Raw genomic sequence first — 22,997 nt, 5'->3', positions numbered from 1 at the left:
TTCACGATTTCCCCAGGTTTATTAACTTATCTCCTTTGCGCTGAGCAAATAAGAGCCAGTTAGGAGAAGGATGGGAATCGGGAGCCTAGAACAAGCCGGACTCTAACAGCCTCCATCCCCACATCAGAAGCCGGAGTGTCGTGGAAGTCAATGGTCAAGGGCACCCTCCCTCTCCAAGCTAATGCAGTGAAGGGCTGACTTGAACCAATTTCGGTCATACCTCCCGCTTCACCTTTGCCTTTCTCTCCCTATTTCCTCCCTCCCTCCCTTCCTTCCACTGATCCACTGACTGGATGCCAGGGCCACTGATCAGGACAGACAACAGAAGCTTCCCTCAAGGCGTTTACAGTCTAGCAGAGAATACGGGTGTAAACACAGTTGTTACTGGGAACCGCTATGTCCGTGAAGCATGAAGGTGGGCTGGGTCGGGGGTCTCCTAGCGCAGGGGTCTTGCCAGCGGACTACGCTCCAGCTGTGTTTTTCTCGACTTGCCAGAGTTTGCAATCTTGCAGGCATCCTCTCCCGCACGGTAGGAGCAGGGCCCCAGGAGCACGGTGGGAATAGCTCCTTCAGGGGCCGAGGACCACCCACCTGGGCCCTTCCTGGCAGCAAAGACTGCGGCCGGGTCCCGCAGGGGAGCCGGGCACAGCGGCTACGCCCAGGGCAGCCCGGGTGGGAGCCAGTTCCCATAGGGATCGCGGGCCGGGCAGGCGGAGAAGAGGGGACGGGCCGGAGTCCCGGAGTCGGCCAGGTGGAAGCAGGGCCCCGCCGGGCTGCCGCAGCGCCGTGAGTGCCGGGTCGGGAAGGAGGCGCGGGCTGGGCCCGGCGGGCCTGGCCTCCACGTGGCACCTCCCGAGGCTGCGCCGCGCAGCCGGAGAGCCGGAGGGAGGCCGGGACGGCGCTGGCGGCGTCTTCCCTGCGGCCGCGAGTCCGCAGCGGGGCGGGAGAGGTGGCCCCGCGCGGCGCCGGCGCGACAGGGCCCGTGTTCGCGGAGCTCCAGGCCTGCGCCCCCGGGCGGGAGGCGAGGTGGGGGCGCCGGGCGGGCTCCTGTCTGGGCGGGGTCTCCGCCCCGCCCCGACCTCTCCGCCACCCCCGAGGGGAGCCGGGCGGTGTCTTCTTGCTGCAGGGAAATCAGACCCGAAATTAGAACCGGGGAAGCCCCTTAGCCTTCCTCGACCTCCAGCCAGCTCAAGTGTCTTAGATCGGATGAACTACAATATAACCTTAAAAAGACAGATTACCTTACAACTCGGTTCGTTTTAGAGTGACGAGTTACATTTTAACTTGCAGTGTATACATAGCAGACAGTTAAAATTGGGTTACCTAATTCTAGGCTGTCATTTGGTCACGTTGCCATCACTGAGGAGCGAGGCTTTAAAGCTGCGGGTTAATTCCTAAATCTTGACCAGGTGCTGTTGTTCTGTTCTAGGTCCTTGACAGAGACCCGTCGCTGAGTTGCGGGCTCCAGCGCAGTCTGTCCGTGCCAGTATTTTACAAGCGACGTTTTCAAACTATGTGAGGATCTATGTTAAGAAGATTTATTCCTCTGTGATGGAGAAGTATGAAAAAATTGGGAAGATTGGTGAAGGATCCTATGGGGTTGTTTTCAAATGCAGAAACAGGGACACGGGTCAGATCGTGGCCATCAAGAGGTTTCTGGAATCAGAAGATGACCCTGTCATAAAGAAAATCGCCCTTCGAGAAATCCGCATGCTCAAGGTAATGGACTCTTTCAAGTGAATTTTCAGGGATGAAAAATTGGTGTCACGTTACGTTAAGTAAATGCCTTGAGGTGTGGTTGCATCTCCTTCCTGCATGGGCTTTTGTCCTGTGACACGCATGGGCCAGCTGCGCACAATCCCGGCTCTGTCATGAGCTGGGACGCTGCGGCCCGAGCGCAGGCAGGCGGCGTCCGCTCTCGGGGATGTTGTGGGACATCTGACTTTTCTTCCCAATAGCTTGTCTTCCGTGACACCTGTAGCTCTAGTTCTTGGAGAGTCGCCAACTTCAATAGTTCGAGAACACACCACAACGCAGTTCTGTTAGCATTCGTGATTTTTAAACTTCGAGGCTATCTTCTGTTGTTCTCAGGTCATTAAGAGAATTAATCATTCACCTGTTTTCAAACTGCTAGGAAGCTGACAGGTTTTCATTACACCTCACGTTTCTCTACCTCTGAGCATCAAAATGTCCTGTCCCCAGAAGACGGATTCTTCTGAAAGAAATAAAACAATCACTTTACAAATGTTTATCAGTTGACCCTAGGACACCATGATATTAAAGGGTGGGGGTTGTTTATTACAAGCTAAAATGTTTTTTCCCCCTTTGATGGAAAGAGGTTTCTTTTCTGAATGTCTGTGAAGATGAAAGCCAGGCCACAAGGCAGACTTGTGATGAATGTGGGGGGCGTTAACTTGGTTTCAGGTGGTTAAGGGCTGTGTTCTCACACGCTGACTGACTGACTGACTGTGTGGCAAGGAAAGAGCAACCTCACGGGAGGTGAGGGGAGAGCTTGGGATTCTCTCCCCTCCCTGCTTCTCCGTCTTCTCCAGGCCTCTCTGTACCTCTTCCTTCCCCATGAACTGAGCACGTGGGGTATCTCTGGGTAAGGACCCTGAATGGGAGGCAGCGGCAGGCTTTGGGTAAAGCGAGTGGCTAATGGGAACACTTTCTGTGTTTGGACTGAGGATGGTCTTTACCAGCAGGATGTTATCTATTCTGATAAAAACACTTCCAACCACCCCTTCCCGAAATGCTCCCCTCCCCTCGGAAGGGCTGAGACCAGCTGTGTTTGCCCTTCCCACCCCCTGGGCCCCTCTGCCCTTCCTCAGCCTCCACGCAGGGAGAGATTCTCACCATTTCCTTTTTGGGCTGGTGGGCAGTTTTTCACTTTTTCGGGCTTTCATAGGGGAGAAACTGATAATTATATTTCAAAGGGTTCCATTACTCCAAAGAAAAGAAAATTTCCTTCTAGTGGAGAGAGACTCTCTCTCTCTGATTCTGAAGGTCACCTGGGACTGCCTCTCTGAACTTTCCCATGGCTCTTTAGCAATACTGTGTTTACAGGTGTGGCTCCCTTCATTAATTGAGCTCCTCCAGGATGGGGACCTCGCCTTCGTGTCTCTATATCAACTACTTGGCATGTAGTAGGCCCCCAGTAAATGTGATTGTTGGATTTTTAAAAAAGAGGTTAAAAAAATAAGCTCTTAGGAAGGGTAGGTATTGCCAATAAATTAGGAAGTTAGATGTGTTTTCTTGAATAAATGAATATCAATTTACTCTAAAGGATAGAGTTGTGTGCACAGGAGCCTGATTTCAAAGCATGCAGCACTCCACTCCCCAAAATCAGGTGCTCAGAGGCAGACTCCCTGATCTGCGTGAGGTGGTAGGGCTAGTTTCTGTAGAGCCTGTCTCTTTAAGCCTTAACTTTTCAGAATTCTGTGATATTCCTAACATATAATAGCTACTTAATAAATATTTGCTGAACAAATGAATTGAAAGCATGTTAACTAAAGTCATGTTTTTCCACTTATTTTCTCAGTAAATACTTCTAGTGTCCCATGGGACCTAAAACAATGTTTGCACCACATTGTACACCCTGTCTTTCAGATGCTTAGCTTGTGGAAGGGAAGTAATTCCCCCTCGGCTCTCACTCAGGATCTACTGGGTTCCTGATGGGCAGGGCCTGTGTCATTTACCTTGTGTCCCCATGCCTGGCAAGACCTCTCTAAATGTCTGTTGAATAATGAAAACAAATTGTGAGGAGGCACATTTGAGCTAGACTTTGGGGTGTTTAGGGAGGCATGGAATGAGAAAGCGTTCAGGGCAGACAGTCTGTCCTAGGGAAAGGTATGTAAGTGGAAAGCAGCATATTGGGAGAGCACGAGTAATAGCTCCAATGTCTTGGCCAAGATGCCTGCTACGTGCCAGCAGGTCGGGTAGAGAAAGGAGGGAAAGGAAGCCAGGGTCTAGTGGGAGGGAGTGTGAGCATTTTCTGGGAACACCGGTCTGGCCCTGGGATGTGATGGTTAGCACAGAGCTGCACAGAGGTGGCCTTGGGGGTGTGGAGCCTGACTCTAGGACACAGGTCATAGCCCCTGAGGACAGGGAATTGGTGAGCGGTAGGGAAGTGTTTGAGGGTCTCATCTGAACTGGAATTGAAGGCAGAGCTGCAGTGCCCATGGGAAGGAGGAGTACCAAGTTGGATGCAAAAACAGATCCTTGGACCCAGGGGAAGGCTCAGTGACTCTGTGAGTTTAAGTTCCTAGGGTTTTCCTTGAACATCCCTCATGGAGCTGGGGGTTTAAATGACCTCTGCTAAGGTCAGGAACTAGGAGCCAGGGGGACTAAGGCTGAAGGTACCCCAGTGACTTCAGCCAAAGCAGGTGAGGACAGGCAGGGGCTGGTGGCCTGACTGCCCCTGTTACAGTAAGGAAAGCTAGAAAGATACATCAAGACCAGACGCAGACGACTTAGACTGCTAGGGGAAGGTGTTTGGCTTTCTCCTAAAAAGAAGGGAAGCTAGCCAAGATGTGTTTTAGAAAGTTGTCATTTTTGGATTTTTGGATTTCATGGACCAGTAATATTTCAAAAAAATTTTTTTGTTGTTTTTACAGATTGGCATAGGGTTGTCAGCATTTTAAAGAGCAAACTCCAACTATTATCACCATTGCTTCATAAAAGAAAGGATGATATAATATTTTTTTTTGAAACTTGGAAAGACAATTTTGGAAAAAAACAGTCTTCCTGAGACAGAAGTTGACAACTACTAATAACATTTATATGTATTCGTTCCTCAGGTGTGTGTGGGTGCATTTGTAAATTATGTGTGTGTGAGTGTGCATGTATCATTGCCCTTATTTTTCTTATTTTGCTACTCATTTGCTACCCATTTGTTTTATCAAACCTAAATCTCATGAAACTGAGCACTATGTCTGGTAACAAAAAATTCCCCAGATCAGATACTGCTCTTGATAAGGTCTATATCTGATACAACAAAGCACTAATAGTTCAGAAGAACCGAATGGTTTCTTAGATTTTATAATAGAATTTGGCCTGCATCCATACTCACAGAAGTCCTTGTGTGTCTGTCTGTTTTTAAAGCTGTTTATTTAACAATTTAAAGCAGCTCCCCATCGTTCCTATTGCACTCTTACAAACTTTTGTGTCCTCTTAAGCACATATTTGATTGTGTGATTTTTAAGGCAGCCCATCTACAATGAAAATGTAGCCACCGTATTTTGCCATGTGTGATGTACACTTTTTTGCCCAACTTTTTGAGGGAACAATAAGGATGCACATTATACATGGGAAGTACTAATTCCGTATCTATATAAATGTTTTTAATTCTTTTATTTATGGTTATGCATTAGAAGTGTAACTCTAGAAAGCAATAACAATATCCATATGCAAAACGATACCCTAGAATATGATAATCAGTTTTGTTTCTAAATATAAGTAAATAAATAATTGAATTACAAATTAAAATGAAAGATTTTTTCCCTAAAAGTTAGGGCCAAAAATGTGGGTACGCATGATATACGGCAAAACACAGTATATATTAGTAAATGCTTTCTTTCTTTTCTTTTTTAATCCTCATACAAGGATATGTTTACTGATTTTAGAGAAAGAAAGGGAAAGAGAAAGCAACATCAATATGAGAGAGAAACATTGATTGTTCACCTCCCGCACGCACCCTGACTGGGGACCAAACCCACAACCTACATATGTGTCCTGACTGGGAATCGAGCCCATGACCTTTTGGTTTTCAGGATGATGCTCTAACCTACTAAGCCACACTGGCCAGGGACTTGTTAATAAATGCTTTTGAGGATGATAATTATTTTCAAGAAATTTTTCTTGCTAATATTTTTAGAAAACATTTTTTTTTCTGAACATTTGAAACACTTTTCAAATAGCATTATTTTGTGCCATTTGAAAAATTGGTGACACATTTTATGAGAAAACTTTAGTATTTGTACTAATAAACTACCTCTTAAATTAAATATAATTCACTCTTCATCAAGAGGTCCCATTGCGGTCAAACATTTAGTGTTTTAACTTTGAATTATATCTTATTCAGATTAGATAATTAGGCTTTATAAAAAATAAACAGTTGCTCCAATTAAAATCAGTCTATTCATACTCTAAGGACAAATTAAGTTCATTCTAGTGACAGTACTAAAATCATACTGCAATACCTGAGCTCAAAGCAACTATCCTACCCTTTCTCAAACTCATTTTCTATTTTTAAATTAAATTTATTGAGATGACACTGGTTGATAAGATTATATATGTTTCAAGTGTACAATTCTATAATACATTATGTGTATATTGCAATGTGTGCTTACCATTCAAAGTTTAGTCTCTTTCCATCACCATATATTGATCCCCTTTGCCCATTTCAACTGCTCCTCACTCCCCCACCTTCTCTGGTAACCACCACACATGTTGTCTGTGTGCAACGAGGTTTTTGTTTGTTTGTCAGACTCCTTTTCCATTGTAGGGGAAAAAGGAAAAAAGTCGGTATTTTTAGTTAGTGCTTTGATAAAACACCTGTGCATAATACAATTGACACATTTTCATTTGGCAAGTTTTACAGACCTTTTGTCATGTACCAGGCTCTATTCATGGCCTCTTTCCTCATAGGGATGGAGAGACTGAGAGCAAACAAATAATGATATGTGAAGCGGTGAAAAAAACAGATAAGGGGGGAGAGTAACGGAGGGACTTGTCTTTTATTTAGGGTGGTTAGGAAAAGTCTTTCTGAAGAATGACATTTGAAGACAGACTGGACTCATGTAGCTATCCAGGAGATTAGCATTCCAGGCAGAGGGAATAGGCCCCAAAGCAGGATCAGGTGATGTGTTCTCTGCATGTTCTGGTGTGGGCTAGGAGGAGCAAACAGATCAGTGTGTCTGGCGCAGAGTAAGTAAGGTGGAGGGTCATAGGAGATGAAGATAGTAGGCTAAGGGGGTCAGACATCGGGGCCTTGTGGGCCATGGTAGTGACTGTGGATTTAGCTGTGAATGAGATGGGCGCCATCAGAGCATTTGGAGCAGAGGGATGCCTTGGCCTGTTTTAAATCCCAGAAGGGTTCCTCTAGCTGCTGGTTGCTCCAGCTCCACCATCAGGAAGGTCATTTAGAAGACTGTTAGAGTAATCCAGGGGTGAGATGATGGGGTCAGAGTGACAGTGGAGGAGATTGTTAGATTCTACATTTGTTCTGGGAGAAAACCACATAGGAGTCTGGTGGTTGGATGAGGAACCAAGAATGATTACCTGAGTAACTGGAAAAACAAAAGAGAGAGGGAGGCTGAAGCACAGATTGGGGGAAAAGGAAATCAAGAGTTCTTTTGTGAATGTGTGAAGTTTGGGTTGTGAATCCAAGGAGACTGTAAAGTGGGCAGAATACACAAGTCCAGCATTAAGGGGAAAGTCCAGGTTGCAGATGTTAAGTTGGGAGACATCAGCATAGCAGCGGTATTTAAGGCCGTGAGACTGGGTTGCTGTAGGGAATGGAAACACCAGTACCAAAGACTGAACCCAGGAATGAGGGAATGGTCAGTGGTGTCTAAGGTCATCACTAGCATAGACTTAGAATTAGGCACTGGCTTTAACAATGTGAGGGTCATCTGAAATCTTGCAAGAGCTGTTTGCGGGGAGTGGTAGGAATGAAAGCTTCATCAAAGAGGGTTCAAGAAATAATGAGAGGTGTAAAGTGGAGACAGTGATACAGACAACTCTTTGGAGGGATTTTATCATAAAAGGAAGCTGAGAAATAGGGCAGCAGGCATTTGGAAGGATGTAGATCAAGACAGTTTTTGTTGCTGTTATTTTTAATATGGGAGAAAGTATATTTGTATGCTGATGGTATTAATTCAGTAAAGAGAAAATGATGGTGTTGGAGGAGGAGAATTTCTGAGGCCATGACGTTGGGTTCCTAACCTGGACCATGACCAAAAAATGTAGCTATGAAAGCATAATAACAGACCAGTCCACAGACCAGCTAGGAGAGCAGGCTCCCTCTCATTTCATTTGAAATGTTTCTAAGTTCTTTACAGACACTATCCTTCATCTTTATGTAATAGGAGCCACAGCTAGCTTCAAACTATGGATGGAGAACTTTTTCCATCGGCATGTGCGACACCTGCTATTTGCATATGACCCATGAACCCTACGGGAAAGAATTCGGCCCCTTTTCATGACTGAGATTCAAACATATAATGATATTTTAGATGGCAGGTGGGGCAGTCATGACAGAAACCAGACTTCAGAGGGATACAAAGTCCCTTAAAGAAAAATCACCTAAATCAAAAAGTGTGGTATGATAGCTGAAGTCATCGCAGGCCCACTAATGGAAAGTGGCCAGTGTTTCTTCATAAACAGGTGACTATACTTGAACCCAACCCAGCTCCTTGGGGAATAACTATGTGTCCAACAAGAAAAGAGCTGTGGTTTCAAAACAAACACAAACCGACCAACCCAGAACACTTGTATTACTGAGGGTCCCAAGCTGCTATGATGCTGAACCTTCTCTCTGGAATGAAGATGGCAGAACTATTGGAAGAGGAAACAAAGAATTCCAATCAGCAGTGGTAGAAAGAGTAGATGCTCCCAGAGCAGTCGAGGAGAAGGACAGGACAGTGCCACTCTTAGGTGTCTGGGCAGACCTTCAGCAGTGTGGGAGGTGAGACCAGGCCTTAGAGAAGACTGGACCAACCTTGATCAAGGGCTGAAAGCAGCAGCTGGGACATTGTCTGTGGCAGCCCACCCTCCAGAAGAGAAGAAAAATGAGAAACAGCAAGAAGAAGGAATCACATATTGTCATCTGGCCACCCAATAGACTTGAGCAAAGTGCCTTGTTCTCACCTAGGGTACACAAATTACACTTATACAACCTAGAGGGTAAATATTATTATCCCATTTTACAAATGGATTTGGGATAGTTAATGATTTGCCAAGTCCATGCCCTGCTGCTACAAAACATCAGAACCATGATGTTATACCACACACCACCCTCTGAAGTCTCCCCATGACGGGTCCTTGGGTTCATCCTGCCCTTGCTGCATCAGGACCTCCTCTGTGGCACTCACAGCTTCCACGGGTGCCTGGGTGCAGGTTCTTCCTGGAATAGCTGTTCTTTCCAGCTCTCGTTCCACAACCATGTAGCTTATTTTAGAAGGCAAAAAGTTAGAGTTTACCACCAACAAAGATGAGAATAACCATGGGGGAAAATGTCCATTAAAAACTTTACCATAAACATTACAATAAAGCACGTGCATTCTTCATGAGACCAGTATCATTTCAGACATGTGGATGACACCATCGGACCAGCAGAAAGTAGCCATGATTTGAAATGACTTCTAATGAAAGTCAAAGAAGAAAGTGCCAGAGCAGGACTGCATTTGAACATCAAGAGACAAAAATTATGACTATAGAAGAAATGCAAAATGAAGACATTGAAATTGTTAAAGATTTTATAGAGATTTTGCTTACCTTGGTTCAGTCATAATTTGAATGGAGGCTGCAGCCAAGAAATCAAGAGAAGGCTGAGACTCAGAAGGCAGCAATGGAAGAGTTAAGAAAGGTCACCAAGAGCAAAGATGTATCATTAGAGACCATGGCTAAGATCACCCATAGCCTTGTATTCCCAGTTACTATGTACAGTCTAAAAGCTGAACAGTGAAGCAGGCTGATAGAAAAAGATAGATTCATTTGAAATATGGGGCTGGAGGATAGCTCTACAGACACTAGAGCTATCCATCCAGAAAGACGAACAAGTGGGACCCTAGAGCAAGTTCATTCTAAAACATTGCTGGAGGAAAATTGATAAAACAAGCTGCTCTAATTCAGGCACATCCTGAGAAAGGAGGATTCTTTGGGAAGGTCAGTAATGCTGGGAAAAACAGAAGGCAGCAGGGAAAGAAGACCAAATACGGGATTGATTGACTCCATAAAAGAAGCCATAAGCATGAGTCTCCAGCTGAGCAGGGCTGTCCAGAGCGGAGCATCGTGGTCATGACTCATTCAAGGGTCACCAGGACTCAGAGCAGACGCTGAGGCATATAACTCTCACACACACACACATCACCCCCAAAGCGTATACACAGATATGTAGTATATTTGTGGTATAAAAATTTCAAGGGGAGTTGATTAGGAAAATACATGTAAAAAGACTTCTTTGGGGGACAAATATGAAAAAAAAGTTCCCTAGGGTCTGGGGAGTGAGAATGTTGAGTGTGTACTTTGTGGTCATGAATAGTAATAACCACTGAATGTTCAGAGCACCCCCCCTTTTTCCTACTGTCCCTCACTTTCAGTAACCTTCCAGGGAGGCTGTGGGCTGTGTGACTGTGCAGGGAGTGGAGCCATAGTTAGGAACTGCAGTTTCTGATGGGCTCAAGGCTGTTGGGTGACCTTGGGTAAGCTTCAGTGCCTCCTGGAACCCGGCCCACCTTATCACCATGATTTATGTCTGTTTGGCATTGCTTTGCTGACTTTTTTGCTGAGGGGAGCAAAGTGCTCTTGAGCCAAACACCTACTAGTAATCAAGCCACCTTAGGGATCTGAGGCAGGAAAGTTAGAGGGTCAAAAAGAGCAGTAAGTGGACTGCACAGCCACTGTGGAAAGCAGTATGGGGTTACTTCAAAAATTAAAAATGGATCTGTCTCATGACCCAGTGATTCCACTTCTGGGAATTTATCTGAAGAAACCCAAAACATTAATTCAAAAGAATATACGAACCCCTTTCATTGCAGCATTATTTGCAATCACCAAGATTTGGAAGGAGCTCAGGCGTCCATCAGTAGATGAGTGGATAAAAAAGCTGTGGTACATTTACACGGTGGAATACTGCTTGGCTATAAAAAAGAAGAAAATCTTACATTTTGGGACAGCATGGATGGACCTGGAGAGTATTGTGCTAAGTGAAATAAGCCAGTCAGAGAAAAACAAGAACCATGTGATTTCACTTACATGTGGAATCTAATGAACAAAATCAACTAATAAACAAAACAGAAACAGACTCAGATACAGAGAAGAGACCGACAGCTGTCAGAGGGGAAGAGTGTTAGGGGCTTGGTGAAAAACGTAAAGGGATTAAGAAGAAAACAAAACAGAACTCATGGATGCAGACAGCAGTATAGTGATTACCAGAGGGAAGTAGATGAGGGTAAAGGGGAGGTAAATAACTCGGGGTGGTGGACACACGATACAATATACAGGTGATGTATTATAGAATTGTATACCTATAACATAATTTTATTAACCCATGTCACCCCAATAAATTCAATTAAAGAAGAGCAGTAGCACAGGGGAGAGAAACACAGATGGGAAGACAGAAAAGCGGGATTTAAACGCAGGCACTAATTCCAAAGGGAGATGCTGAAGCAGCTCACCCAGTCTCCCCTAAAAAGTCCACCGCTTTAAAACATCAGACCACAGATACGGCTGGCCAAATTACTACGTGGCTAGGGTAATGTGAAGTGGGAAGTGTGACTGCCAAGGTTGCTGGTCACCCAAAGCACTTTTGTTCCATGTGCTCTTATACCCAGACCCCATTCCACTAAATGATAACAGAGTACTGTGTAAATGCTCCCTACTGCTAGAATCTAATTAGAGCTTTCATAATTTTTAAAGGCTTCTGCTTCCCCAATAGTAGTTGAATAATGTTTCCCAACTCAATAAAAGTCTCAATGGAAAATTCTGTGACTGTTTTGATTTTAATCCTGTTGTTGTTAATTGATGCTAATTTCTATGTCCCATCTCTTCAAATTATTTGGGTGGCTGGTTGAAATGCATTAGTAGCATTTCTGTACATTGTTTTAGCTATGTTCAGCATTCTCCGTCATGACCTATGAGTGAAAGAGGCTGAATGGAACACATGGCGGAGAGTGGGAGACGAGGGCAAACTGGGGGTCCCATGCCTCTGGTAAAGTGGGGGCCACTGCCCGGCTCCACAAATTGCAAGCCCGAGGCTGGATTTCCAGTCCTTCTTTAAAGACTGAATTTTATGTAAAATCTCCTGGGTTTCCCCCCACAAGTTTTTGTTTTGAAAGCATTTTCAAAAATATATAGAAGTAGAAAGAATAATACAGAGAATACCTACATATACTTATCTAGACTCATTAATCAGTTGTTAGAAGTCTTTTTCTTTTTGTCCCTGTTACTCATGTGTGTGCATGCATGCACACACGCGCGCACACACACACTTTCTTTTTTGGCTGAATTATTTTCCTAAGTATGCAGTTGAATCTCCTGGAAAAAGATATTCTTCTGTGTAACTACAGTATGACTCCTACACTCAAGAAATTCATCATTGATGCAATATTGTGATCTGATACACAGTCTGCTCAAATTTCTCATATTATCCTGATAATAGTTATGTAACTGCATGTATAATTTTATATACAATATATATTTCAAAATCCAGGATCTAATTAATGACCGTGCATTGCATTTAGTTGTCACGTCTCTTTAGTACACCTATAATCTAAAACAGTTCCCCAACTTTTTAATTCCTTTTTTGGCCTTCCATGATGTGGCATTTTATAGCATCTAGGCCCATAGTTTTGCAGAATGTGCCTCAGCATAGTTGTGTGGCCGTTCCCATGTGACGTGATGCAGGATAAATGTTTTCAGCAGGCACACCGCATGGGTGAGGCTGTGCCCATCACACTGGTTTTGAACACTCAGGAAGTGCATGACGTCAGGTTGTCCCATAATTAGTGCTGTCGGTCTTCATCTCGTGGTTAAATGGGTCTGCCACATTTCTCAGTTGTAAGGAAAGAACTTCCCCTGTATAATTAATAAGTAATCTGCAGGATTATAATTTGAAACTGTGACTACCCTGTTCCCCAGTAACTTTTACCCGAGGATCCTTGCCTCAATCAATTATAATAAAAGGTATTGTAAAATGGTGATTTTAAAACAATGCTTTCTACTATATTCATTAGTTACAATTTTGGGGTAAAAAAAAAAAACAGCTTTCCTTCACCTCCTCCTCCACATACACACCTCAGACACGTATTTTCTAGCATCACTGTGAACTCATGGATTTTCTTCAACATGTTACAAACCATCACTGTCATTATTCTTTCTGATTCTCAGATTGCACACATTCGGCCACTGGGGGCCCCTCGGCCCAGGTCCTTTGTCCGACAGAGGCCCTCATCCCTTGAGTGCCTCTCTGCCACGTGCACAACCAGATGTCTCAGCGTGTCCCGCCCTGGCTATGCGATCGGCCATTTCTGCAAGGAGCCCAGTTCCTTTCAGTGAAAATGAAATTGGACTTTAAAACATTGACAAGTAACTTTGAAAAAAAATTCTGAACACCATTCAGACCAAACCAAACATATCTGTAGACAGTACAGGCTTAGTTTGGGGCCTTCAGATTGGACAGCTTTCGTGACATGCAGGTGTTGGCATCAGGGAACAGCGGGCCAGGCCCCTCACTGTCTGTGGCCAGTACACCGAGGGGAGCTGGCAGTTGATGAACACCGGTTGTCAACACCATGGAAGGCAAAGCGGGCCATTCCCGTGCCCACAGTGACAGAAACCAAACAGTCCCCTTATCACGATCCCTCCTTGTTTGTTCAGCAAGTGGAGACCTGTTTAATTTTATTTTCACAAGATAACAGACTAACTGCAAATAGTAACAGACTGTTTTGTTTGTTTATTAGAAGTTTTCTTGCCTTAGCTCCTAATGTATTTATCAAGAAAGATTGTATTCCTGCTGTGGAGTGAACTCCTAAGTAATAAAGCTGCCACACAAATATTTCAAGAACAAAAGAAGCAGAAACCAACAAACTGGTTCATTACCTTCGTAAAGACACCCAGTTTGTCAGGAGATTAAGCACACACCACCATGCGCCGTAATGCTCCTCCATGCATCCTGCCACACACCTTACACTCCAGAAAATAAAATGCCACCGAGCAGGAGGAGGCGGAATAAGGGATAATCTAATATATGCTGACAGAAATAAATTTTACTATTGGTTTTTTTACCGCTTAAATTATTCTTATTTTCAACAAATAAAATTCATAGCTAGACATCCTATATTATATACAGGGTTAAGAAAAAGTAAGTTTATAGTTATTTGTAGGGAAAATAACATAATAATTAATCAGTAATATAGGAATAAACTATGTTTTGCATACTCTTAACTGTAAGCCTACTTTGCCCCACTCTGTATAGTTATTATAAACCACACTAGAAGGTAGTAATTTTTAAAAAATTGATTTGAGAGGGAGAGATCAATTTGTTGTTCTACTTATTTTCACACTCATTGGTTGCTTCTTGCATGTGCCCTGACTGGGGATCAAACCCACAGCCTTGGTGTATTAGGGCGACACTCTAACCAAATGAGCTGCCCAGCCAGGGCAGAAGGTAGTACTTTTTATGTGGAATGGAAAAATTTGTAATGGGCCAGGCTTGTGTCTTTCACTTTAAACTTTTTTTAATGTTTTCATTCACCTTTTTATTTGGCAGGATTGATGTTTTAGGCTACAAATTTGGTTTCAACGGGCATATTTTCTTGCTAATTATTAATCTTCTTTATGACTTATTAACTTTAAAAGCACGGTAGTAAAAATACTGTTGCATAAAATTGCCTGGTTGAAAAATTTTGAACTCCATTCCTCTTTTTGTTAGAATAATAAAAGGTGAGTTTCTAAATCAACTGATGGTATCAACCATACATAAAAAACCAAACAATTTGTCTTATAACGATCAGTACATCGCTGCATTCGCTTTTGGCCATGTCCTTGTTAATTTTCATTTTGGTCACATTTGTACCATTGCTTCTTTCCTGGAGCTTTTCATACACTCTATTAGTCACAGTAGAGCAGATCGAGCATCCACCGTGCACATTCTTAGCCTGTGCTGGGTCTAGAGCAGAATCCAGGAGAGATGGCAGCCCAAGTCTCTGGCCAGAGGACCACCCTGGCACATTCTGTTCCGTCTACAGCGAAGCTAAAATCAGTAAATCTCAGGCCCTCCTCTGCCTTCCCACGCACAACTGCAGCTTTGTCAGCACTCCTCCACTCCACATGTCACTGCCTTCCCTTCTCTAGTCATCCCGGAACACAGCATTGGCAGGGGTATCTCCCGTGGGGGCTCTTGGCATTTGGAGGAAACGTGGGATCAAGGCACCTTTCCTTTTCCAAAGAGAGTTTTAAAGGATGATTCCTCAGAACCCCATGTTTCCCTCCAGGCTGGAGATGGTGGTAATAACTAAATAGCTTTTAAATAATGAAAATAGCTTTTGCTTCCCCACAGCTGGTGTATTAACTAGCTCTCTGAAACTAACTTTTAAAATATCTATCTTTCTTTTACAATATAGTGAAAAGACCTATGTATATCATTTAAAAGATATTTGTATGAGAAAGTAATATATGCTTATGTTAAGAAAAAAACTGAAGGTACAGAAAAATGTAAAGTGAAAAAGGAAACCTACCTTGGCCTTCACTCTCCATTCTCATCCCTCCACAAGTTTCTTGTATATTACTCTAGCAGATTTCTGTTTTGTACAAGGATATATATTTCCTTGTTAAAAATAGCTGCAAATGCTATCATATTGAATATATTATTCTATAATTTTCTTTTTACATTTAACCTTATGTTTTGGACATCTTTCCAAGTAAGCACACATAGACATGCATTTTTTTTAAAGATTCTGTTTACTTATTTTTAGAGACAGGGGAAGGGAGGGAGGGAGGAAAGAGAGGGAAAGACTTGAAAGAAACACCTATCGGTTGCCTCTTACATGTGTCCTGACTGGGGACTGAACCCACAGCCCAGGCATATGCCCTGACCAGGAGTCAAACCAGGTGACCTGTTGCTTTGCGGGTTAGCACCCAACCAACTAACCCACACCAGTCAGGTCTGCCTTCTTTTTAACAGCTGCATACTATTTTACCATTTGAATGTACTATAAAGTCCTATAGTTTATTTAACCATTCACCTATTTTCCAAGGGCTAATAATGTATATATAAAGCTCTGAAAATTTGGGAGAATACTGGGAATAGGAAGTATGATTTCTACAAATGGATCATTGGGAAGGATGACCAGAGAGTCCAGTCCTACTTCCACTCCTGGTTCCCAGACCCACATATTAGCTACTGAAATAAAGACTCAACACTACATTACGGCTGCTGGTTCAATACATGTGTCCTCAAAGGGCTGGGGTACAGATTCTCTCATTCCCTCAGGCTGGCTGGCTGTAGGTGATGAGGTTTATTATAGAACCAATGGATCCTATAGCCATATGCTAATTGTCATGCTTCCTTTGCTGTAAAGAGGTCCCTTTGTCTGATGCGTGGATTCCCATGCTGGTAAAGCAGACGTTTTCCAAGCCCTTCATTGCGGGGCAGTCAGGAAAGGCAAATCCCGTATCTTGAGTTAGTATCAGTGTCAGTAAGGACAAATCACAACCCCTTCCACATAGCAGCTGGTCGCTGGTCGCTGGTCTCCTTGAAGGACGGTGCATATCGGTGCCTAAGTATCAGATTTTGCTACTGGCAGGTTAGGTGCTCACAAGCAGCAGCAGCCAGATCAGCCTTGGAGAGAGGGAACTGGTGTTATTGGACCATGCATCACCACCATCCCTGCAACCGTGGCCACCCTCTTCATGGATCAGTTACACAAGCACTGGGGTGCTGGCCAAGGACAGAGCCGGCTGACACCCACCAGAAAAGACACCCTCTGTCTGATTGGTCAGTGCTTCCTCTGCAGTAGCTGTCCTCTGATAGGCATTAATAGGAGGCCCAAGGATCCTCAAGCGCTGTGCCCACTCCCACAAATACATTTTATGCTTCTTCTCCAAGTGCTCTTTCAATTTTGCTCCTTCCAGAATTAAATCAACAAGACAAACTATTTGCTCCTTCTAGACTTAAATCAACAAGACAAACTATTTGCCACTACCCATAGGTCCATCCTTGTCTCAGGTCCTTTCTTCCTCATACAAGAGCACTGCTTGACACTCTGCTCAGTGGGATGGTTACCTTTCATTGTTGTCCTTCAAGGCCTCTGCCAGGTGGGGCTATAGTATGGTGACAGACCATTTTCAACTAGTGCCAACATAATGAGCTGATCCATCTGTGAGCTGGGCTTAGGATTCTTTTCCTCTGTTATGGGAAATTCCCATGGAACCCTACCTACATGTCAGTTGAAGGAAGGATGACTGTGCAACAAAGTGGATGACAAGGAAGAATAGACCACCTCTTTGTGTAACTTGCTTGTCACTCCTGGACCTTCTTGAGCCTGATCACAGATGTCTGCTTCAATAGTCTGATGGACTACTGATGCATCCTTGCAGCCTTATGACAGTGTGTCTCTATGACCCAGTGCACAGGGGCAGCTCTGGGTCACAGAATCACCTAATGTCCCATGGTAGGGTGCTCAGTCTCTCTTAGGGACTTACCAGATGTCTTTGTCAGGAATTAAGTCCCAAGTCGTGGGACAGCACTGCCACACCAATGAATTTGCCCCTGTCCAGCCTTGTGTTTCTCCACTGCCATGGCCCAACACCCTCAAGATTCCTGCTGGTATGTATGAGCCAGGTCTTGTAATTCTTTGAGGACAGTTATTTCCTCCTGGAGCAAGAACCGTATTGCCTTGCTCAGGCACTGTTACCGCCTCGTCCTAGGTTGGGCTGGACAGAAGTTAGATCGAGTCAGGAGGCACTTGCTCCACTGAGTTATTTTCAGGTCTCTGTGTGAGAGGAAGCATTTCACCTTTGGCCAAGGGGCAGATGCAGCTTCTCCCAGCCCAGAGCATTCAAAGAAATTTGAGGGTTTAAGATTCTCAGCTCATCGCCCTAAATGTCCCTATCCCAGACCTCTGGGTCCCTTTCTCTTCTTATCAGAGCCTTGATTTTGGCATAAGGGACCTGTTGGGGCTGTACATCATCTTTTTTGTATCTCTGCTACTCTTTTTTTTTTTAATCCTCAGTCAAGGACATGTCCATTGATTTTAGAGAGAGGGGAAGGAGGGGAGAGAGGGAGAGACACATTGATGTGATAAAGATTGATTGGTTGCCTTCTGTATGTACCCTGACCAGGGACTGAACCCACAACCTAGGCATGTGCCTTAAACAGAAATGGAACCTGAGACCCTTCAAATTACAGGATGATGCTCCAACCAACTGAGCCACACTGGCCAGGGGTATCTCTGCTACTCTTAAAAGTTAAGTCTTGACCTGGCCATTGTAGCTCAGTGGATTGAGTGTTGGCCTATGAACCAAATGGTTGCTGGTTTGATTTCCAGTCAGGGCATATGCCTGGGTTGCAGGCCAGGTCCCTAGTAGGGGACCCATGAGAGGCAATCAGACACTGATGCTTCTCTCCCTCTCTTTCTCCCTTCCCCTCTCTCTAATGATAAATAAAATCTTTTTAAAAAAAATTAAGTTCTGAGCCTGATTTTAGCATAGGCTATCCTGTGTCTACAGGAGATAAATGTCTCTTTAAATAATGCCATAGTGGCCTTCTGACTCCCACAGTTGATGGGCAGCTAACCGAAACCTAGCTATCATTTCCTCTTTTCTTTTTGAAATGATCTAAAGGTGTTAACAAAAGCCAGCTCATTCAATAATCCCCGTAATCACCATTGCCCCATGTTACTCATGTGCCACTGCTGTTGCATAAGCCAACTGCACCTCATTCAAAAGCACCACTGATTAAAGTCTTAGCAATTGTGTCCCTGCAGTTCCTCAGAGCTTCCTTGTGCCCGGCCAGGGCACATTTGGTCATTCTTGATGCTTCCCGTCTCTCCTCCCTCCCCTCCATTCATCAACACCATTCTAACAACAAAATATCTCTGAGCAGGGCCTTTCTTGCCATCTCTCTTGCCTCTACCTTGGTCCGTGTTCTAAATACACACCTTCAGGCACATCAGATTGAAGAATCTTCCTCATTTCCCTGTTTTAAAATGTTTCATCAACCTAGGAAATGCAATTTACCTTTTTATTCACAAATAATTGTTGAGTGCCTGCTCTTTGTGAGGCCCCATGCTAGGGGTACGGCATCATTTTGAATAAACGAGAACACAGACCCTGATATCATGGTTCTTTCCTTCTATTGATTGTATCTATTATATCCGTTGATAGCAGAGGACATTAAACAATCAACTGAGTAATTCCTACTTTGAAATTACTTGCTAAATACAAATAATTCTGAAGGACACACACTTCAGGGGAGTCATCAGTCATACAGGGGCATTGAAGCAGTCTGAGGAGATCTGGGGAGACCTCCTTAGGAGGGGACGTTTCATCTGAGCCTTAAAAGATGAGTTTGTATTAACTAAAAATCTTTCCCTGCTTTTCATTCTCCTTTCTTTTCTAGCCTTCTCATATCTCTCTTTGCCTTCACCAACCACCTGGGTTATAATCACTTTTCACTCACAAGCTGCTAACAAACAGCTCACAAGGAGAAGTAAGGTAATACTGTTTACAGGCTATTTCAACCAAGACGAAACACTTCTTAAAGGACAAACAATTTTCTTTTTATTGGACCACAACTAGAGAGAGCTGTCTGTCACAGCTCACATTCAGCACCTTGTTTTTTATGTTTTTAGCAACTCAAGCATCCCAACCTTGTGAACCTTATTGAAGTCTTCCGGAGGAAGCGGAGGCTTCATCTGGTGTTTGAGTACTGCGACCACACGGTTCTCCACGAACTGGACAAATACCGAAGAGGGTGAGTGATCCATGCCTTACAAACACAACACCACGGAATGCACCAGGCTTTGTGAGGGAGAATTAGCAATGACCCATTTTCAGATTAGACAAAGCAGCCAGTGTTTGGACAGCACACTCTGCTGCTGGGGTTGACAGAGCAGATACCAGACATGCTAGGAAAGAGGTCATAGCTAATCATTTTCATGAAGAATGCAACAGCAGCATTATTAGGTTGAACTTGATTTCTTTGGTATGTTATCTTTGCATTGAAGCTATCTGAGTCTCTAAGAAAGAAAAGGAAGGATATTTACTATTCTGACGAGGTAAGTATAAGGACTTGGAGATTGAAAGGAAGGTTCCAAAGACAATGGCTAACAGGAGGTTCACAGCTAAAATGAACATGTGGCTTCACCCAAAGCAATTTGGGTGTCCCTTCTGCTGTCTTGGTCAGGACTTCCTTTGGTTACAAGTGACAAAAACACAGCTGAAACAAGTATGGGTGAAAAAGGAGTGTGTTGGTGGCTGTAACTAAGACGACTTGGGGGTGACTTTAAAGGCTTCACTGATATTATCACATCTCTCTGATATATGCATCTTCTTCCATGTGCCTTAGAAAAAGGCTTAGTGAGCAGGCAGAGTCTTTGGAAAAAAGGGGGGGATCCCTTCCTCTGGCTGAGGTAGCCCCTTGCCAAGGTGAGCAGAATGCAGGCTGGATTTTGGCTCCCACACATTCCTGTGCAGAATGTCTTAAGGTGGAGTGCAACAGGTGGTGGCTGCTCTCTCACAACCCTTCTTTGTGTTGGCTTCTCTGCCTTGCAGATGAGTCTCCTTTAAATATTTTATTTATTTATTTTTAGAGAGGGAAGGGAAGGAGATAGAGAGACATCAATGTGCGGTTGCTGGGAGTCATGGCCTGCAACCCAGGCATGTACCCTGACTGGGAATTGAACCTGCGATACTTTGGTTCGCAGCCCGAGCTCAATCCACTGAGCTACACCAGCCAGGGCGATGAGTCTCCTTTATAAGGTGAATTTTAAAGGATGTGTGTTGTGTGTTTGTGTATGTGATGAGGGATGCAAAGAATAAGGAAGGAAAAAAATATGATAGTATGGCCACAGACATTTATCAACCAATGTAGCTATCCTAGAAGAAGTTCTAGAAGAAGGTAGCATCTGCATATAAAGTCCCGTGGAAGACTCCCATTGGTCCAGTTTAGGTGATGCAACTATCCCTGGGGCTAATCACTGTGACCAGAAGGAGAGGGTGGATTGATTGATTAGCAGGCCCTGGGATATATGATTCAAAGCAGGTCAGTTGAGGGAGATTTCTTAGAGGAGGTGGCCTTTGGTTTGAACGGTGAGGAGTTTTAAGAGAATTTAAGCAAGAAAGGACATTCCATCTACTCCTTTTGCTCTGCTTCTGGGAGCCCAAGTTTGGCTAGGGACAATATGTATAGTGCATTGTAGATCAGATTTGTGGAATGACGCCCCATCCTGGTCACATTCATACTCGATGGCTGGAGTCTGAGACTCTTTTAATAATGCTTTCAAGCCTTGGCCAAGAGCTTGCTCTGAGATGTAGTGGTGGTTATATATTATCTACCATGACCTCCGGGCAAAAGTGATTAAAGTGGCTTGTAGTTTGCCCATGGCATAGGCTTTTTCATGTTAATTTACACAACCAGAGAAAGCCAAGAGAACAGACACCTTTTTTCAGAAAGTCATCGATACAGAGAAATTATGTGTTCAAGGGAGAAAATGTTTAGTATGTTGATATTTGCTCTTTTGACAGCTTGGCAGTGCTACTTCATGACACTTACTAGTGTTAAGTTACACATGGCTTTGTGGTACAAGAAAGTGTTGCAGGGAGTTTGATTAATCATATTAGATTGAGTCACTTTGGAACACTGTTTAGTGGAGGGTTTAGAGCAATAGGGAGTCAGTTCTTTTTTGGCATATAGCTTGAGAAGACGAAAAAAAAGAGGACAAGGAGTGATTTGAATTTGTTTTCTTTTTATCCTCACCCAAGGATATGTTTATTGATTTCAGGGGCAGGGAGGGAGAGGGGAAGAGAAACATCAATCTGTTGCCTGGTATATGTGCCCCAACCTGGGATCGAACCCCCAGCCTAGGCATGTGCCCTGGTTGGGAACCAAACCTGCAGCCTTTTGGCATCCAGGACAAGGTTCCAACCAACTGAGGCTTCTGGTCAAAGCATAGTTTTGAAAGCTGATTTTTTAAAACTCCACTGGCTAAAATATGTTTAATATGTTCCAGAAAATAAAACATGTTTTCCTATGGAGGTGGGTCATTTGTAAGTACATTCCAGTAAAAGTGGGTCACCATCATCTGTGTGACCTTTGGCAGGTTGTCTACAGGTGTCCCACCTGGACAAATGAGAGTTTAGTACCAGGTGAAGTTTAAGGGAATGTCCAGCTCTATAATGCTATGAATTGATGATCTAATATCCTAGAATGGTTCTTGTTTAGTTTCATATTTGATCTGTTAGATACTATCAACAAAGGATAATGTGCTAATGCTGGTATTTTCCCTGCCCGGTGCCAGGCTGGGTCCTCCTTAGGTTTGCACTCTTACTGCAAGAATGCCCTGTGATCACTATAGTCACTCTGCAGGATCACCCTGTTCCCACCAGTTTCCCACCCCATGGAAATCATTTGCACTCCAGGTTTCAGGATGTGCTGGGTTGCCCTACCGTCACTACTCTGCTTATCAAAGCCTTGCTTGTCCTTCAGATATAGCTCAGATATGACCTCCTTTGTGATAGCTATCTTTAAAAAACATTTTTTATTGACAGAGAGAGAGAGAAACATCAGTTTGTTATTCTATCTACCGATACATTCATTGGTTGATTCTTGCATGTGTCTTGACCAGGGATCGAACCCATAACCTTGGCATATCAAGTTAATGCTCTAACCAACTGAGCTACCTGGCCAGGGTGCCTGGAGAGCAATCTTAAAGATATTCTTTGATTTGACTGATTGAATGTTTTATATAATGACAAGACCCTCGGTATTTGGAAATGGGTACACTTAAGCTCTTACAGCCTAATGACAGTTACCAGACAAATAGCTACTCTCCCTTATCCCAATTTTTTACTCACCAAACATCATTTGATTATAACTTGACTTTTGTTATGGAATTGCCTGCAAAGAGAGCATAAACTGGTACTCAGGATTTGAACAAGGATTAATAAATTGACATTCTGGTTTTATATACCAGGCTGTTACATTTGTTTAACGTTTACCTACCCCTTTGAAATGGATACTATCTTGGTGTGTTGACACAATTAAGCGTCTGTAT

General features: G+C 43.7%; 1 protein-coding gene across 3 annotated transcripts in view; it reads left to right on the top strand.

The window, feature by feature from the left end:
• Window positions 1-550: 550 nt before the first annotated feature.
• Window positions 551-22,997, top strand: part of CDKL1 (cyclin dependent kinase like 1) — a 42,463-nt gene continuing 20,016 nt past the window's right edge. For 2 of the 3 annotated variants that reach the window (XM_036009817.1, XM_028506657.2), the window contains exons 1-3: window positions 1,080-1,252; window positions 1,430-1,719; window positions 19,575-19,696. In XM_036009817.1, the coding sequence (XP_035865710.1) occupies window positions 1,552-1,719; window positions 19,575-19,696 (290 nt within the window). In that variant the 5' untranslated portion in view covers window positions 1,080-1,252; window positions 1,430-1,551. Of the gene's footprint in view, window positions 787-1,079; window positions 1,253-1,429; window positions 1,720-19,574; window positions 19,697-22,997 lie in introns of those variants that run through there. The other variant, XM_036009812.1, reaches the window with a different exon arrangement.

The sequence above is a fragment of the Phyllostomus discolor genome, chromosome 1 (genome assembly GCF_004126475.2).
Source record: "Phyllostomus discolor isolate MPI-MPIP mPhyDis1 chromosome 1, mPhyDis1.pri.v3, whole genome shotgun sequence".
NCBI lineage: Eukaryota > Metazoa > Chordata > Mammalia > Chiroptera > Phyllostomidae > Phyllostomus > Phyllostomus discolor.
This window is presented reverse-complemented; position numbering and strand designations above follow the sequence as displayed.